Consider the following 18,664-nt stretch of genomic DNA (forward strand, 5'->3'; position numbering starts at 1 on the left):
CATGCGCCGGAAAGCTCCGGCGCGCGCCGTAGGGTCAAATGCGTCAAAGCGTCGGTCGGGAACTCGGCGAAGCGGAACGTCGCGCAGCGATTATGTCTATACTGCCGATGCTAGAAGTTTGCCGACGCGCGGCGAAGCTGCGCCGGCGTGCACCAATGAGAGGCTGCGACGCCTCGCAGGCGTCAACCAATCGGAGGCTGCGGAGCCTCCGGCTGCTACGCCTGTAATGGCCGACCATGCCGCCGGCACCAACGATCGTCCGAGTTTTTTGGACGCACGACGCGCGCGACAGTGTTCCTGAAAGACAGTGTTGTAATAGTAGGCCTACGACGACACGACCGACCGACCGACCAACCGACCGACGACCGTGGGTTGTAGCAGTGCGACGTGGATCCGAAGCGACTTCGAACGACGCCGACTAATCCAACCTGCCCACTGGGTTCCGCCGGGCTCGGTACGATCGTCTGGTAAAACAGCCAACCGAACCACGATTCCCGCAACGTCTGTGCTTGTTGTATGTGCATTTTGTTGTGCTCAAAACGAATGGAAACACGTTTACGAGCTCCGAAGTCTGGATAATCAACACTCGCCTATCGCCGATGTTGTTTACGTTACGCGTAGGCCTAGCGCGTCCATCGAGTTCGTAACTGGTGAGTGAACGAACTCACCTGAGAAACTCTGTCGAAGGAAATGAATTTTCAGGTCCGTTTGGTGCTGCAGTGATTTAAAATATGGCACTCTTGACTTCGTGTGACCTGTGATGTGGTGCATGAACCGTGTGGAAGTTGGGTTGGTAAACCGCGGCGTGTTTCGTGTGGTGTCGGTTGACTCAAGTTTCACGGGCAAGCTCTGCGCTGTTTCCAGTGGTAAAAGTAACTTTCCAAAGCGAAATACACTAGTAGCCAAACTATTGGAAGTACTTACATAATCAGCCGTGCCGCCTGTTTCAGCTGACACTGCGCTCTTCTATTCGGCATGTGAATCCAGTTCAGTACAAGTTCACTGTACTCATTCACTCACTTCTTTCAAGTGCGTCCGTCTTTTGGGCTAGTTGGGGATAATTCGCTCGTGCAGCAATCAAGAACACTGACGCACTGAAGCCTACATGACAACGCAGTCATGTTTGAGTTAGTGTGTCCTTATAGTTGAGCACTGCAAAAAGAAATTATCTGTTTGCAACGTGTGCCCTGTGTGCAGTGCATAGCAGGACCTGCATCATGCAAGACCTATGCATGTAGCAGCGTATACCACGATTGCTTCGATGCCCGCTTCAGAAGCAGCAAATACTGAGTCAATGAAACAGTAATTTATTTTTTATCTCACTTTTTGCTTATGGAAAGTGTAGATGGTGCACAACCAACGTCGCATGTTTCTTACTCCGGGATATCATTTTAGTACATGGAGCCCCGTGACAGCTCCTTACTGACCGCGGCCGCACTTTCCTCTCCCAAGTCATCGCCGATATCCTGCGATCATGTTCTACCAAGCACAAACTGACCACCTCCTACCATCTTCAGACCAACGGCCTTACTCAGCGACTTAATCGGACTATTACTGACATGCTATCGAAATACGTTTCACCCGACCACAAGGACTTGGATGTGGCGCTGCCCTACGTCACGTTCGCCTATAATTCACCACGCCACGATACTGCTGCGTATTCCCCCTTTTACTTACTTTTCGGTCGTTACCCAGTATTACCATTGGACGCTTCCCTCCCCTTGATACAGAATTCGAGGACCAAGTATGCCAGCGACGCCATCACCCACGCTGACCATGCGCGCCAGCTTGCCCTATACTCGTCTGTTGGCATCGCAGGAATCTCAACGACACGCTTACAATCGCTGCCATCGTGACACATATTTTTCACCAGGCTCTCTCGTGCTACTTTGGTCCCCTTGCCGCCGAGTGTGGCTCTACGAGAAACTTCTTCCATGCTACAAAGGCTCTTACCGTGTTCTACGTCAAGTGACCAATGTCACTTACGGGGTAATCCCCAAGACCTCAGTCATGCCACCCGGATCCACATCACCTGACGTCATACACGTCTCTCGGCTTAAGCCGTGATATGCCCTTACCGACGGCCCCGCCTGAAGCACCGGGACTGTGCTTTTTCTGCTGGGGGTAGGGTTACGGTGTAAAAGAAGGCAAGGTCGTCGATGGTAAAGGCAAGGAAGTGGCGACAGCCTCTCGGGATTCTCAGCTGGTGTTTATATGCCTTGTAAATACATCTTGTAAATAGTTTTATACCCATGACAAAATTATATATATATATATATATATATATATATATATATTGCAAGGGGTTTATTGCAGCTCGTACGAAGGATCGCAGGTAGCTCTTGATCGCGAGTCCTAGCCGTTCGCCGCAGCGGTGGCAGTCCGCACAGCGCCACATGCATGTTACCCACTACAATTGCCCCCGCGGCGAAGAGGAGCCATCCTGGCGACCTAACGTGATGACACGATAAGGGGGTCGCGGTACGGCTTCAGGCGGCTGACGCGAACCGTCTCGCGGCCACGGCGGCGTTTGTCCGAAGATGGCGTCACCGGTTCGACCACATAATTCACCGGCGATGTACACGCGACGATCCGGTACGGACCGTGATATTTCGGAGCAAGCTTTGGGCTAAGGCCTGGAGATTGGAAGGGCAGCTGAAGCCAGACGTGAGAGTCCACGGCGAAGGACTGTATGGGCTGCCCGTTGTCGTGGCTATCTTTGTGGATTCCTTGGGTATCCGACGTGAACCAGCGAGCCAGTTGGCGGCACTCTTCAGCATGGCGAGCAACTTCGGAAAGAGGGGTGAATTCAGAGGCACCCGGATGATATGGTAGGACGGTGTCGAGGGTAGTGGATGGTTCACGTCAATAAAGAAGGAAAAATGGGGAGAAGCCTGTGGCAGCCTGAACGGCGGTATTATACGCGTACGTCACAAAATGCAGGACATCGTCCCAATTGGAATGATCAAACGCAACATACATGGTGAGCATGTCACCAAGAGTGCGGTTGAACCGTTCCGTTAGACCGTTAGTCTGTGGGTGATACGCCGTAGTGGTGCGGTGAATAGTGCGGCAAGCGGCGAGTAGCTCATTAATAACTTCGGACAAGAAGACACGGCCTCGGTCGCTGAACAGTTCTCGCGGTGCGCCATGCCGTAAGATGAAATACCGTAACATGAATGCGCCGACATCGCGAGCAGCAGCCGAAGCAAGTGCAGCAGTTTCGGCATATCTTGTGAGGTGGTCTACTGCGACAATTATCCAACGATTTCCTTTAGCAGTGGATGGAAGAGGCCCATAAAGGTCAATGCCAATCCGATCAAAAGGACGTGCAGGACACGGTAAAGGTTGCAGAAGGCCAGTCGTATGAGATGTCTTGCGTCGCTGACAGGCTACACATGACCGAATGTATTTGCGGACGGACATAAGAATACATGCCGCGCCAGTAGTAGCGCTGGCGGAGCCGCTCGTAGGTTTTCAGGACGCCAGCATGAGCTTGTTGTGGGTCGGCGTGGAAATAAGTGCATATGTCGGAGCGCAAATGGCGAGGGATGACTAGCAGCCATTTGCGACCATCCGACTGATAGTTTCGGCGGTACAAGATGGCGTCCCCTAGCACGAAATGGGTGGCTTGGCGATGAAGGGCTCGAGGGCATGTAGCCGTCAAAGAACTGCGAAGAATGTCAATGAGAGACACAATCCACGGATCTTTCCTCTGTTCAGACGGCATGTCAGTAACAGCAACTGTAGCAACCGGGCACTTTATGGGTGAGGGTGGCGTTTCGTCGGATCGCATGGGCGATCGGGAGAGTGCATCGGCATCGGAATGTTGGCGCCCGGATCGATAGATGACGCGAATGTCAAAATCTTGGAGCCGAGGAGCCCAACGTCCAAGACGGCCTGACGGGTCTTTCAGTGACGCAAGCCAGCAGAGCGCGTGGCGGTCTGTCACGACATCGAACGGATGGCCATACAAGGGCGAAATTTGTTTGACGCTCAAACAATAGCCAAACATTCTTTTTTTTTTTTGTGACAGAATAATTGGTTCCTGCCTTCGTGAGGGCACGACTCGCATATGCAACCACATATTCCGGAAAGCCAGGCTTGCGTTGCGCAAGGACGGCTCCAAGACCAACGCCACTGGCGTCCGTATGAACTTCGGTCGGTGCAGTCGGGTCATAGTGGCGTAGAACAGGCGGTGAGGTAAGCAGACGATGCAAAGTGGTGAAGGCTTGGTCACATGCCGGAGTCCAATCGCGAAGGTCACCTGGGCCAGCCAGGAGCTTCGTCAGGGGAGCGATGATGCAGGCAAAATTGCGCACAAAGCGTCGAAAATAAGAGCAAAGGCCGAGAAAACTTTGGAGTTCTTTCAGTGTAGTCGGCCGCGGAAATTCTGCGACAGCACGAAGTTTGTCAGGGTCGGGAAGGACGCCGTCTTTGGAAACGACATGGCCAACTATGGTCAGCTGGCGGGCGCCGAAGCGGCACTTCTTCAAGTTGAAGGCCGGCGGTGGCAAGGCAAGTAAGGACTTCGCGTAGACGAGAGAGGTGAGTGGTGAAATCAGGGGAGAAAACTACCGCGTTGTCTAAGTAGCACAGGCACGTCTTCCATTTGAGGCCTCGCAGAATATTGTCCATTCTTTCGAATGCCGCGGGCGCATTGCAGAGGCCGAATGGCATTACTGTAAACTCATACAGGCCATCAGGCGAAATGAAAGCTGTTTTCGAGCGGTCGGATTCATCCACTGGCACTTGCCAATAGCCCGATCGCAAGTCCAAAGAAGAAAATAATTCAGCACCATGTAGACAATCCAGGGCGTCATCTATGCGCGGTAGAGGATAGACATCTTTTCGTGTAATCTTGTTGAGGCGACGATAGTCCACACAGAAACGAATCGAGCCATCTTTTTTCTTAATGAGCACTACGGGCGATGACCAAGGGCTGCAGGATGGCTTGATAACACCACGGTCAAGCATGTCTTCAACTTGCTCGGTGATGACACGAGGTACGGACGCTGGCGTGATGGTGCGTGATTTCCCGTATCAATGTGGTGAGAGACGGTACTTGTGCGGCCTAATGATGCTTGGTTCCAGTCAAAAGAGGCGTGAAAATCATTTAAAAGAGTAATTAGCCGCTCACGTTGTGCCGGCTCGAGGTCATTGGCAATGGAGCGACAAAAAAAACATCCAATGGTACTCGGTTAGATGGCACATGGGGTGTCAGTGCTGTTACGTTGGCAGTATCTACGTCATCGGCCATAGGGAAATGCACAATAGCGTCAGCGTCCACAGACTCGACGGTACCAATATTCTCGCCACAGCGCAAAGCCAAAGTGTGTGAATTTGGGTTTGAAATCAGTATTTCTGCAGCACCATGGTGAACCGTGAGGAGGGCGAAAGGCAACAATATAGGCTTGCGGCGAATGAAGACGGCAGCGGGTGTAAACATGCCCGTCGCTTCAGCAAGCGATGCGCATGAAAGAGGGACAAATACAGCACTGTGAGGAGGAAGGTCAGTATCTGAAGCTACACAGATCCTACTTAGATCCTGCCTGAACTTGAAAGTCGTGAGATGGCAAATCGCACAGAACGGAGAACTGAATCTCAGCACCTGCACAGTCAATGACGGCATGATGGCGCGACAGAAAATCCCAACCGAGAATCACATCGTGGGAGCAACAAGTTAACACAAAGAAATCAATCGAATACAAAATGTCTCGAATCAGCACCCTGGCAGTGCACATAGCGACTGGCTGTACTTGTTGCGCACTGGCTGTTCTAAGCAATGGAACCGAAGGCTTCATGGTGTTAGATATGGAGCTGTTTCCCGCGCCTACTTCGAGTTCCCCAAACCACTTCGAATCGCAGTACAGCTAATTGAGGAATGCAGAAGCAGGGATGCCACATTCCTGAGGCAGGACACTTGCAAACAAGTTCGTACGCCGCCGGTGGAGCTATTCAATGCTTGAGTTTTCCAGAAAGCGAGGGGATAGCACGGCATTGTTGGAAGTAAAGTGGGTGCCAAACCAAGACGGCGGTAATGCGCCGTGACAGCCAGACGAGCCGGGAAGGCCCAAGCGTACCCCTTCTTCATCGCCTTTGAAGAAGACATTTGCTACCGCTGCGCGGCCGTAGCACCGGGAGCAGGTGGGCCCTCGGACAATGGAGCATGAGCACCCCCCCCCCCATTCTCCGCCTTGGAAGAAGCGCATTGCAAGTCTGCGAGGCAAGACCGCAGAGAGCCGCCGGGTGTGACACCGCGACACGGGCGCCAACCATTGGCTGAAAATGGCGTCATCTGAGCGGACTCTCCCATTGGTCGAACATGACGCGACTTCCAGTCCTCGAAGGGTTTAAAAGAAGCATTCCAGAGAGACCAGAGCATTCTCTGATCCCCTGATTCAGCTCTCTCGAACTTCTTGCCGCGGGCCGCAGCGTCCGAGTTGCTGCCGGCCCGTAATGACTGTACGACTGTTACTTGAATCTCACCTCTCTGTATATAATGTAAAATAAAACCTCCCAAGTTTGTTTTTCATCCCGGAGTCCGTCCTCAACCCCTACAATGGTCACTTTCCGCAATGCACGACAAAGCTTCTCGCTAATCACGGATACAGCAGCACCTGTATCGACGAGCGCAAGGGATTTGATGCCATCAACGGAAACTTCAATAACATTAGCGGGAGAAAAACGAGGACTTTGACGTTCCGACGATGACGCAGTTCGTGCCTCAGGAACTGCGGAAATCAGTTTTCCGCCTCAGTAGTACTGGCACTGGGTCTACGACGCATGGGTGAGAGTGAGCGCCGACGAGGGGAAGGCGAGTGACGAGTGCTGTAGAGCTGTGACTACGGTGCCGGTATGTCATCAACAGCGTAGACTTCCGGTGGTGGTCGTGAAGGCATACGGAAAGGTCGGAAGTCGGAGCTGGGTCGTCGCGGGGTGCCCACGAAGGCCGGCAAGTCCGGCGGCAGAAGCGCACTACATGACCCGGGGTACCGCAGGCATAGCATATTGGGCGGTTGTCAGCAGTGCGCCAAGGATTTGGACCATGATGCTGTGCACTGAAAAAGGGATCCGCCGGCTGGCGAGGCAAGGCGGAGGAGAGAACACCGGCGGGCGAGGCGTTGAAGGCGGAGGAGAGAACCCCTATAGACGAGGCGCCCGTGCAACAGCTTCAGCATACGTCAGAGGCGCGGCCACGGGAGCCGGCTGACACGGAGGTGGAAAAGCTTCGGTCACTTGCTCTTGAATTATCTGTCGGAGCGCTGGGGCCAAACATTGAGAAGGCTTCCCCGTGGTCAGCAAAATGGAGAGCTGTCGTGCGACCTCCGCGGGCACAAATTCTTTTATTTGCGTCAGCAAAGTTGTGTGACTGTCGCCCATAATTAATGCTGCTAACGAATCTTCCGTAGGCGGTGGGCGCCGAGCTAAGATGCGTTGTTTCCGTAGCTCGTCAAAACTTTGGCACAAATTGATAACTTCGGCCACGGTACGCGGATCCTTCGCTAACAACATCTGAAAGGCGTCCTCCTCAATGCCTTTCATAATGTGTTTTATCTTGTCCTGTTCTGACATTGACGGATTCACGCGCTCACACAGGTCAATAACATCTTGGATGTAACTTGTGAAAGTTTCACCGTGATGTTGCGCACGCCCCCGTAAGCGTTGTTCTGCGCGAAGCTTGCGCACAGCGGGGCGCCCAAACACTTCTGCGAAACTTGTTTTGAATGTGCTCCATGTTGCAAAATCGTGTTCGGAGTTTCGGAACCAGAGGTTCGCGACGCCGGTTAAGCAAAACAGCACGTTGTGCAACTTGGTGACGTCGTCCCACTTGTTATGCTGGCTCACCCGTTCGTAAGATGACAACCAATCCTCCACGTCATGATCATCGGTGCCGCTAAAGATGGCAGGATCACGCTGGCACAACACACCGGAAACGATGACCGCCGGAGGCTGTGGTGCATCTTCCTGGGTGGTTTGGTCAGGCATGGTCGCAGCAGTCGGTAGCGTCCGGTTTCGGAGTTCCAGTTTGCGAGGTCTACCTCGAACCTCCACCAAATGAAAGGGGGTTTATTGCAGCTCGTACGAGGGATCGCAGGTAGCTCTTGATCGCGTGTCCAAGCCGTTCGCATCAGCAGCCCGAGCTCGGGTCTCGCGCCGCAGCGGTGGCAGTCCGCACAGCGCCACATGCATGTTACCCACTACAATATAAATAAATAAATATATATATATATATATATATATATATATATATATATATATATATATATATATATATATATATATATATATACAGTGAAGTATACGCGCGTATGAAGCGGTTTATTGACGTGTCGGCCGGCGTCCGGCCTTCATCAGAATCTACTTCACTGAATATTTACCCGGACCCAGAACTGAATTTTTTCTGGGATACATATATATATAGATAATGCTTTCTCTCTTCATCCCCATAAACCTTTCCACCAGTGCAGGGTTGCAAACCCGACGTACGTCTGGTTAACCTCCCTGCATTTCCTGTCTTCTATTTCTTTCTTTCTCTCTCTTTCTCTCTCTCTCTCTCTCTCTCTCTCTCTTGGCACCGCCGGCTGCTGCTGCTTGCTGGCTCTGGCAGCACGTGCCGCTATGGATTCTGAAGCATCTACGTCGTCGGCTGCTGCAACCTCGGCAGTAGCGAAACGTCGGCGACATGCGGCGTTGGCACCGGCGGCTGCCGCCGCTTGCTGGCACTGGCAGTACGTAGTGCTATGGAGTCTGAAGCATACATCGTCGGCGGCCGTAACCGCGACAGTATAGAGTTTTAGTATAGCGTAAAGCAGCAAACGCAAAGAGTTAGCGTTAGCGTTAGCGTTGCGTGCACCACACTGCGCATGCGCTATACGTAAACGCTGCTGGAGCTCTTACGTACGTACGCTATTTTCAGGATTTAGCGTTGAACGCTAACGCACGCAAGGGGAGCCTTACGTACGGCAAGATGGCGGCGCCAGTCGAAGTGAGAGCAGCCCGCTTCGGATCTATCGAGCCGTCTGCCTGCACTGCTAGGCTCTATCCTTCCCCACAAATGCTCGTGTTCGCCTTAGAATTGTGTGATGATGCTTCGGCAGCGGTGCACAGGTGACAAATGGGCGTTGTTTACGATATACGTTCTCGATTAGCGGCGCAGTAGGCTTAACGAGAGGGTTGGCTCATAGAGTTAGTAGAGCAACTCTATGGGTTTACTAAATGTGTTTGCTGTATTCGCCTCGAGATGGCGCCCAAGTGCATTTCGCTCGTTCGCTTGGTGTAAAGCCACATGTGGAACCGATGCATGTCATGTTTTCCGCGGCAAAACACAGTAGTGTGGTCGGTGCTGTGGTCACAATGCGTGTGCGTTTTACCAACGACGACGATATGAACCTCGTGAAGGAGGTTTTCGCCTTGAACCCATTCGGATGGACGTCAAGGTGGGCGTCCGTTGCAAAAAATTGGAAAGAAGTGGGAAATCCGCTTTCTGGAAGAGAAATTGTCGGCGAAACGTCCCCTCCGGTATAGCTTCGACGTTGAGTGGATCTTGAGGACACGTAGAACCTGCGCGGTCGCTCTCGTTCCCGAAGCATGAGGGTGTCTATGTCATCCCAACTTAAAAAGGACACGTAATATGGGTCCCACAGAACACTCGATCGCAGCATGCCAAGATTAATCGGTATGTTTCGCGACTCTCGACAAAACAACGCTCAAACCAAACACCTACATGCGTAATTAACGCAGCGACTGTGGCTTTCGATAAGCTTGACTTAGGGACACACTTGCGGATTCGGCATTCGATAAGCTCGACATTTCGTGTGGATTTGGCTTTCCAGTACTTTGTGTCTTTACATCTAGATGGCGCTGTATTTGTTTGCGTTAACGTTAACGCTTTTCTCCGTTCCGCTATTCTAAAACACTACCTTGTGCCGCGCAGTGCAGTCTTTCTTTGCGTTAGCGTTGCGTCGCACGCTAACGCTAACGCAAGGGTTTTACGCTATACTAAAACTCTCTAGTAGCGAAATGTCGGCGACATGCGGCGTTGGAACCGGCGGCTGCCGCCGCTTGCTGGCGCTGGCAGTACGTAGTGCTATGGAGTCTGAAGCATACATCGTCGGCGGCCGCAACCGCGACAGTAGCGAAATGTCGGTGACATGCGGCGTTGGCACCGGCGGCTGCTGCCGCTTGCTGGCGCTGGCAGTACGTAGTGCTATGGAGTCTGAAGCATACATCGTCGGCGGCCGCAACCGCGACAGTAGCGAAATGTCGGTGACATGCGGCGTTGGCACCGGCGGCTGCCGCCGCTTGCTGGCACTGGCAGTACGTAGTGCTATGGAGTCTGAAGCATCTACGTTGTCGGCGGCCGCAACCGCGACAGCAGGGAAATGTCGGTGACATGCGGCGTTGGCACCGGCGGCTGCTGCCGCTTGCTGGCGCTGGCAGTACGTAGTGCTTAAAGCCCCTCAATCTCCCAAAGTAGCGCCATTCACTTCTCTCCTCCTCCACTCGGCGCGGCCTCGACGGTGGCGCCGCCGGCAGTGGGCCTGCCGTAGCAGACGACGGCTAACACGCTACGGGAGGAAATCCGCGGAAAAGTTCGTTCGAGTCCTGCGGAGCAGTTTTTTCAATCTAGATCTTGCTTTGTCAGTCGGTAACTGGCCTTAAGAATGTCGTGTCGGATTTGCGGAAGAAATAGAGAAAAGCACCATTATTCAAGGCGTATTTAAGGCGTAAAGCGCGCGCACGTTGAAAGTTCGTGTTGCTGAAACACGACACAAGCACGCGGTGTGCTCAGACACGCGAGTAATTACCATAGTTTCAGGTTTTGACAGCGCGAAAGTATGTGCACGTGGTTTCGTAGGTTAATTTACGTACCTGCAGGATGCTTTTGTTCGGCCGGCGCGTGAGAGATTCCGACTGTCTGCGGTCAGCAATGCCTGGCAGCAGGGCCGTTTCTGTTCCGCGCCTTTTACAGATGTACGTAGCTCATGCACAGGTTGTGGTGGCCATGAGCAACGTTTTCACACATAGGCGGTATAGATAATTTTAACAACTTACCAGCATATGAAATCATTATTTATTTATTACAGTGCAAATGGTTAGAATTTGATAGAAAAGAAAGAAGGAACTTGATGGGACAACTGGAAAGAGGTTCAGAAAATAATTATCCCCCTCCCTCATTGGCACCAGCAACACTTTTGTTGAAGTGCTAATTTTATCTCTGTATACTACGTGCGTCTGTATTCTTTTGCGTTGTAAGTTTTCACAAGGAAGCAGTGTTGCGTTAACTGGAACAGTCAAGGCACACAAGACAGAAGAAAAGTTGATTCTTGGGTTTTACATCCCAACACCACGATCTCATAAGGCACGCCATAATGGGGGCTCTGGATTAATTTTTTTTGCAGCTGGGGTTCTTTAACGCACCCCCAATGCACTGGACACGGGCCCGTTTTGACACGGGCGTCAAAAGAAGAGGTTGGAGGAGCCGTGTCACTTCACAAAGCCGCGCGTTCTTTGCCACTTGCTCGAAGTCAGCCCGCCCGATCTTGTGAATCCACACTTTTCTTCGTTTTGCGTTGCGCCCGGCGGATGGTAAAACAAAAAGCTTTTTGCCGTCACTGGGTCTGTTGTGGCAACCGTAGGCGCAGCAGCACGGCATCGCAATTAAGCACTCGGCCCTAACACATTGTATAAAACTACCGCGCTCCTTCAAACCGCCTGCCGTACTTCGTCGCGGAGGCCCAAGAATGGGGGTCGTAGGCCCAAGATTGGGGGTCGCAGCGCGCTGGAAAGAAAAGATATACAAAAGCGCGGCGCCTGCTCTGCGCCGGAAAGAAAAAAATATACAAAAGCGCGGGGCCCACTTTCACGTGACACAGATTGGCCAATGGGGGAGCGGAGGAGGCTGGGGCGACAGGAGGAGTGGAGGAGGAAGCGCCTGGGTGAGCGGGGTGGCGGAAAGATCTAAGAATGGCGCTACTTTTGGAAAATTGAGGGGCTTTAGTAGTGCTATGGAGTCTGAAGCATACATCGTCGGCGGCCGCAACCGCGACAGTAGCGAAATGTCGGTGACATGCGGCGTTGGCACCGGCGGCTGCTGCCGCTTGCTGGCGCTGGCAGTACATAGTGCTATGGAGTCTGAAGCATACATCGTCGGCGGCCGCAACCGCGACAGTAGCGAAATGTCGGTGACATGCGGCGTTGGCACCGGCGGCTGCCGCCGCTTGCTGGCACTGGCAGTACGTAGTGCTATGGAGTCTGAAGCATCTACGTTGTCGGCGGCTGCAACCGCGACAGCAGCGAAATGTCGGTGACATGCGGCGTTGGCACCGGCGGCTGCTGCCGCTTGCTGGCGCTGGCAGTACGTAGTGCTATGGAGTCTGAAGCATACATCGTCGGCGGCCGCAACCGCGACAGTAGCGAAATGTCGGTGACATGCGGCGTTGGCACCGGCGGCTGCCGCCGCTTGCTGGCACTGGCAGTACCAACGTTACTAGACTAGCTTCAGTTTTAAAACTCGGCGCCGTTGCGCGGAACCGCCACCCGCGCGCGCCTTCTTGGCGCTGCAGTCGCGCCCGGCTTCACTTCCTCACTGGCCGGCTACGCGGGCGGGCCGGACTAAGCACGCGGTGCAGCGTTAGTGTATTCTGTGGTTCGTTGAGGACGGCGAATTTCAGCAAGCGTATCATCCGTGGAGCTGTAGCCTTCGCCGAGTTTCTTAAGAATATCAGCAGACGATGCCGACGTGTTGCGTACCTGACTACATAAGCCGCTATCGGAACGATGTCAACAGTTCAGCGCACCACTTTGTCTGTGCTCCCAGCAATGCCGCGCTTCGCTCGGCGTGAAACAGCGATTCCTCGTGCCGGCCGGGAACTCGCTGCGAAATCAACGGCACGCCCTCGTGCCACTGCTCCCGCGTTCGTCGTCGTCTTCCACAGCTGGCTGCGCGGCCGCTCATCTTTCCAGCGTAGAATTTCACTTCACTTCTGTCGTCGTAATGGGAGTCCGTGTTTACGGGGGTATGAGCCATTGCTTAAGGGAGTATGAGCCACTCATGGTCTTACGTAACGGAAAGATTTAATTTTGAAGAAATTTTATTTCGAAGAATCACAAGCGGCAAATCGCAGGCGAAGGCTGCTAACCACGCCGCCGAGCAAACTCGAGATCTTCGAACGCAAGCGACAACTGCGGACTGCGGGCATACCGTCAGTGACGTCGTCCTCTCTCGCAGCCGATTGTGTGTGTAACCTCATAACTGAGAAATACTTTATTGAACACTCGGGATTAACCCATTGATAAACACAGGGGCCGCACGTTTCAGCTTCGCCCATTAAGCATCATCACGGAATGAAAAATTCGACTTTCTTTTTTTTTGTGGCTTGTGTGTACAAAACCGATCTCATTTTTCTTTTTGTAGCGCTTTTTTTGGCGTGGTGAGAAGCTTCGGTGGGGATGAAGATCATCCTACAATCACGCACTTTGGCCAGATATTCAGGCTCGTGAGCCTAAACTGCGCGAAACCTTAAGACGACAGGAAGAAACACACGACATTTAGAAACGCAGCTTCTGCGCTTCGCTGTATGCATTTCTTCCTTCCGTGCAGTTTACCCTTCTTTCAGTATCAACGAACTGGCGCGATAAATCTTATTGCTGTAGATGGATACCGCTTTCTCGTGGTATCACTAATTCGGACAAGGGAGAACGCTAGGGAGCGTGAAACACGCGCCAACGGCCCGTCCACACGAGTTCAAGACTGAAACGAGGCGTCTGCAGTGGAGCCCGATGGAACAGCGTTGCCCTCTGGCGGCTATCACAGAAGTGGCGACAGCGGCTGTAAGCGCGCGGGCGGGGAGTTTTACAACTGAAGCTAGTCTAGTAACGTTGGGCAGTACGTAGTGCTATGGAGTCTGAAGCATCTACGTTGTCGGCGGCCGCAACCGCGACAGCAGCGAAATGTCGGTGACATGCGGCGTTGGCACCGGCGGCTGCTGCCGCTTGCTGGCGCTGGCAGTACGTAGTGCTATGGAGTCTGAAGCATACATCGTCGGCGGCCGCAACCGCGACAGTAGCGAAATGTTGGTGACATGCGGCGTTGGCACCGGCGGCTGCCGCCGCTTGCTGGCGCTGGCAGTACGTAGTGCTATGGAGTCTGAAGCATCTACGTTGTCGGCGGCCGCAACCGCGACAGCAGCGAAATGTCGGTGACATGCGGCGTTGGCACCGGCGGCTGCCGCCGCTTGCTGGCACTGGCAGTACGTAGTGCTATGGAGTCTGAAGCATCTACGTTGTCGGCGGCCGCAACCTCGGCAGTAGCGAAACGTCGGTGACATGCGGCGTTGGCACCGGCGGCTGCTGCCGCTTGCTGGCGCTGGCAGTACGTAGTGCTATGGAGTCTGAAGCATACATCGTCGGCGGCCGCAACCGCGACAGTAGCGAAACGTCGGTGACATGCGGCGTTGGCACCGGCGGCTGCCGCCGCTTGCTGGCACTGGCAGTACGTAGTGCTATGGAGTCTGAAGCATCTACGTTGTCGGCGGCCGCAACCTCGGCAGTAGCGAAACGTCGGTGACATGCGGCGTTGGCACCGGCGGCTGCTGCCGCTTGCTGGCGCTGGCAGTACGTAGTGCTATGGAGTCTGAAGCATACATCGTCGGCGGCCGCAACCGCGACAGTAGCGAAATGTTGGTGACATGCGGCGTTGGCACCGGCGGCTGCCGCCGCTTGCTGGCACTGGCAGTACGTAGTGCTATGGAGTCTGAAGCATCTACGTTGTCGGCGGCCGCAACCGCGACAGCAGCGAAATGTCGGTGACATGCGGCGTTGGCACCGGCGGCTGCCGCCGCTTGCTGGCACTGGCAGTACGTAGTGCTATGGAGTCTGAAGCATCTACGTTGTCGGCGGCCGCAACCTCGGCAGTAGCGAAACGTCGGCGACATGCGGCGTTGGCACCGGCGGCTGCTGCCGCTTGCTGGCGCTGGCAGTACGTAGTGCTATGGAGTCTGAAGCATACATCGTCGGCGGCCGCAACCGCGACAGTAGCGAAACGTCGGTGACATGCGGCGTTGGCACCGGCGGCTGCCGCCGCTTGCTGGCGCTGGCAATACGTAGTGCTATGGAGTCTGAAGCATACATCGTCGGCGGCCGCAACCGCGACAGTAGCGAAATGTCGGTGACATGCGGCGTTGGCACCGGCGGCTGCCGCCGCTTGCTGGCGCTGGCAGTACGTAGTGCTATGGAGTCTAAAGCATCTACGTCGTCGGCGGCCGCAACTGCGACAGCAGCGAAATGTCGGCGACATGCGGCGTTGGCACCGGCGGCTGCTGCCGCTTGCTGGCGCTGGCAATACGTAGTGCTATGGAGTCTGAAGCATACATCGTCGGCGGCCGCAACCGCGACAGTAGCGAAATGTCGGTGACATGCGGCGTTGGCACCGGCGGCTGCTGCCGCTTGCTGGCGCTGGCAGTAGGTAGTGCTATGGAGTCTGAAGCATACCTCGTCGGCGGCCGCAACCGCGACAGTAGCGAAACGTCGGTGACATGCGGCGTTGGCACCGGCGGCTGCCGCCGCTTGCTGGCGCTGGCAGTACGTAGTGCTATGGAGTCTGAAGCATCTACGTTGTCGGCGGCCGCAACCGCGACAGCAGCGAAATGTCGGTGACATGCGGCGTTGGCACCGGCGGCTGCTGCCGCTTGCTGGCGCTGGCAGTACGTAGTGCTATGGAGTCTGAAGCATACATCGTCGGCGGCCGCAACCGCGACAGTAGCGAAATGTCGGTGACATGCGGCGTTGGCACCGGCGGCTGCCGCCGCTTGCTGGCGCTGGCAGTACGTAGTGCTATGGAGTCTGAAGCATCTACGTTGTCGGCGGCCGCAACCGCGACAGCAGCGAAATGTCGGTGACATGCGGCGTTGGCACCGGCGGCTGCCGCCGCTTGCTGGCGCTGGCAGTACGTAGTGCTATGGAGTCTGAAGCATCTACGTTGTCGGCGGCCGCAACCTCGGCAGTAGCGAAACGTCGGTGACATGCGGCGTTGGCAGCGGCGGCTGCTGCCGCTTGCTGGCGCTGGCAGCACACCGCTTAGAGTTACTGTATATGCTACCACAGGTAGCAGAGTTGCGCGTAGGTCCGCCATCTTGCCTGGGAAGCAACCAATCTATGCGGCGAAGCCGCACTCCGTTTTTGCAAGCAGCATGCCTACCGTATCGTCGATCGACCGTTGATAGTTTTGCATTCGCTTTTGGACTGCTTGTCCGCCTAATCGCAAACAAAGCGAATCGAAACAGCTGACTGCATAAGATCGTTAAGAAAAAGGCGCCGAGATCGGTGCCCACCGAAGCTTCGGCCTAGCGTATCCGCTGAGTCCGTCTGAACGCTCTCGGCGCGCCTAGGCTCAGGAATCAAGAAGTCTAACACGGATAAATCACTATATTTCAGCTTTCGCATCGGTGTTCTTAAATAAACTATTTTTTCATGTTTATAGTGCCAGCACAAGTAGCGATGAGCGGCGATGTGACGCGTCATAAACACAGGTATATGTGTGCTGTCGCGGAAGGCTCCCGGCACTAGCCTGCGCTTCCCTGACGAAGATATGTGACCAGACAGACGTGTCGACTGAAAGGCATCACTGAACTAAGAAAACGTTGCATATCCTTCGCGTGAAGAACAAGAAACAGCTATCCAAATCAGTAGTAACAGCCCATACAGCGTCCCGGGTCGGCGGTTCATTTAGGACTTTTTTCAAAGTTAAAATGCCAGTCGCAAGTGAAAATCGATGTTGTGGCACTTTCGAGCATGCTACTGAATACGGACAGCAAAATTTTCTTTGTGGTACAGGCGTGAGTTTTATATGCAGGGCGATAGCGCATCTACCATGACTGAGCGAGACATCTCTGAAACTAAAACTGCTTCTCGATCCTTGACATGGCGTATTATCCACTTATGTGCTCTCTCTGGCGTGGCGCAGTGGTAAAGTACCGGGCTTGGTCGGACGATCGAATCCTGGTCGGAGCTTTTTTTTCTTTTTTCTTTTTTTATTGCACCAAATCGCTGACTCTGTTGCTTTTTGTATTCCAATAAAATATGCACCGCGCATTTAACGCGCTGGAGTTATCTTTCGTACCAGTACCCAGTGCCTCCGAGTACGCCGCGCCTGCCCAGCATCCAGCGCGCGGCACTGGGCCCATAATCCGGCGCTGCACTGAACACTGGATAATGGGTACTCGGTTTTGCATTAGAGATACCTGCTTATGTGCCAAAGCTCTCAACGTGTAGGCAGTCTAAAACATTACTGGTGAATCAATGACCAACCATTAGTATTTCGACACTGGTACCCCATTAGACTTGCTGTAGAAACGTACCCACCTACTAACATGCACTGGATATCAGCCACACCTGCAAGTACCACTTCATTATGTGCCTTTTCACTGCAGGGATTCCAAAAGTAACCTTCTGTGGGAGTGTAGTGAAGGTTTTTCTCTCACAGGACTGACATAGCTACATTGACATAGCTATATAGCTAGCTCTCCGCAGCTAGCCCGCACGCGAACAGCGAATGCCAAGGTCGGCCGGATTCGCTTTGAATTTGACTGGCGATAACTTGTGTCAATCCAGTTCGCTGCAGCGGCGGCGTCGGGAAATACAAAAATTGGCCCAAGCATCTGCTTCTCCGCAATGCACGGTTGCTTGACTACCACGTGATGACGCTGTGCCAATAGAGGCGCTAGCGGTGTGATAAAACAGACACGCAACTCTGCTACCTGTGGTAGCATATACAGTAACTCTAGTGCCGCTATGGATTCTGAAGCAACTACGTCGTCGGCGGCCGCAACCTCGACAGTAGCTCCTTTAATTGGCAGCACACGCTTCCCGTGGTCATATTCCGAGAGAAAAACCCACGTCCAGCGCATCTGAGGCCCGCCATGGAACTATGAAAAAATACACAGTTTTGCAATACAGGCGAAGCAATGAATTCGATAGCAACATGTTAGAACAATACACCAAGTGCAAGACTCGTAACTGTAGTGGCAGGATCGATTGAAGTAAGCGTAAGCTGACTAAGTAAAAAACGAGCCGTTTTGCTAGGGGTCCTCAGTTTGAATCATACCATCGGCAATATTATTTATGTTTCATAATTAAAGTCAGCGTCTTAGCGACTTTACCACCACTTTTCCGCATCGGTTATGCTTCAAACCTGGGCCGATGCCGGAGGTGGTGCACAGCCGCGCCAATTTTTAAGGTATGAGCTCCTTACTCTTTCGCACTCTTAATATGAAAGTCCGAGAAGATTTACGATGAGAGGCATGCGCTGTTGGTGTTTCGTTCCATGACATTCGTTTGTGGGCTGCCTTTCTCAAAATTCTGAAGAATAGTGTGAAGAATGCAAGACGTGGTATGACTAACTTTAGTGATAGAATGGTGTGGCAAGATAACCCGCATACACCGCACATAATACAGCAGGGCACCGCATATATAGGATACACATAATTAAATATATGCGGAACCTCACGGCAACGATGACGGCAAAAATTCTATCGTAACAAAACGATTTCCCGCGCAGGCCAACACGCAGCTGAAGACCCTCCTGGCTATCAACTCCGGCTCCGGCGGCATCCCGGTGAGCGTTGCGGAACTCAAACCCGCGTCACAAATGTGGCAAGCAATT

At 53.5% G+C, this 18,664-nt stretch overlaps 2 protein-coding genes across 8 annotated transcripts in view; one reads left to right on the forward strand and one right to left on the reverse strand.

Annotated features, from left to right (window-relative positions):
- Positions 1 to 18,664, reverse strand: part of LOC135909196 (sodium-dependent glucose transporter 1A-like) — a 115,824-nt gene that overhangs the window by 78,277 nt on the left and 18,883 nt on the right. The gene's annotated exons all lie outside the window — the stretch shown is intronic.
- LOC135909194 (BBSome complex member BBS2-like) overlaps positions 1 to 18,664 on the forward strand; it is a 147,999-nt gene that overhangs the window by 33,072 nt on the left and 96,263 nt on the right. For all 6 annotated transcript variants that reach the window (XM_065441025.2, XM_065441027.2, XM_065441029.2 and 3 more), the window contains one exon: positions 18,560 to 18,616. In XM_065441025.2, coding sequence (XP_065297097.2) covers positions 18,560 to 18,616 — 57 coding nt within the window. The remainder of the gene's footprint in view (positions 1 to 18,559; positions 18,617 to 18,664) is intronic.

The sequence above is a fragment of the Dermacentor albipictus genome, chromosome 9, assembly GCF_038994185.2.
Source record: "Dermacentor albipictus isolate Rhodes 1998 colony chromosome 9, USDA_Dalb.pri_finalv2, whole genome shotgun sequence".
NCBI classification, from domain to species: Eukaryota; Metazoa; Arthropoda; class Arachnida; order Ixodida; family Ixodidae; genus Dermacentor; species Dermacentor albipictus.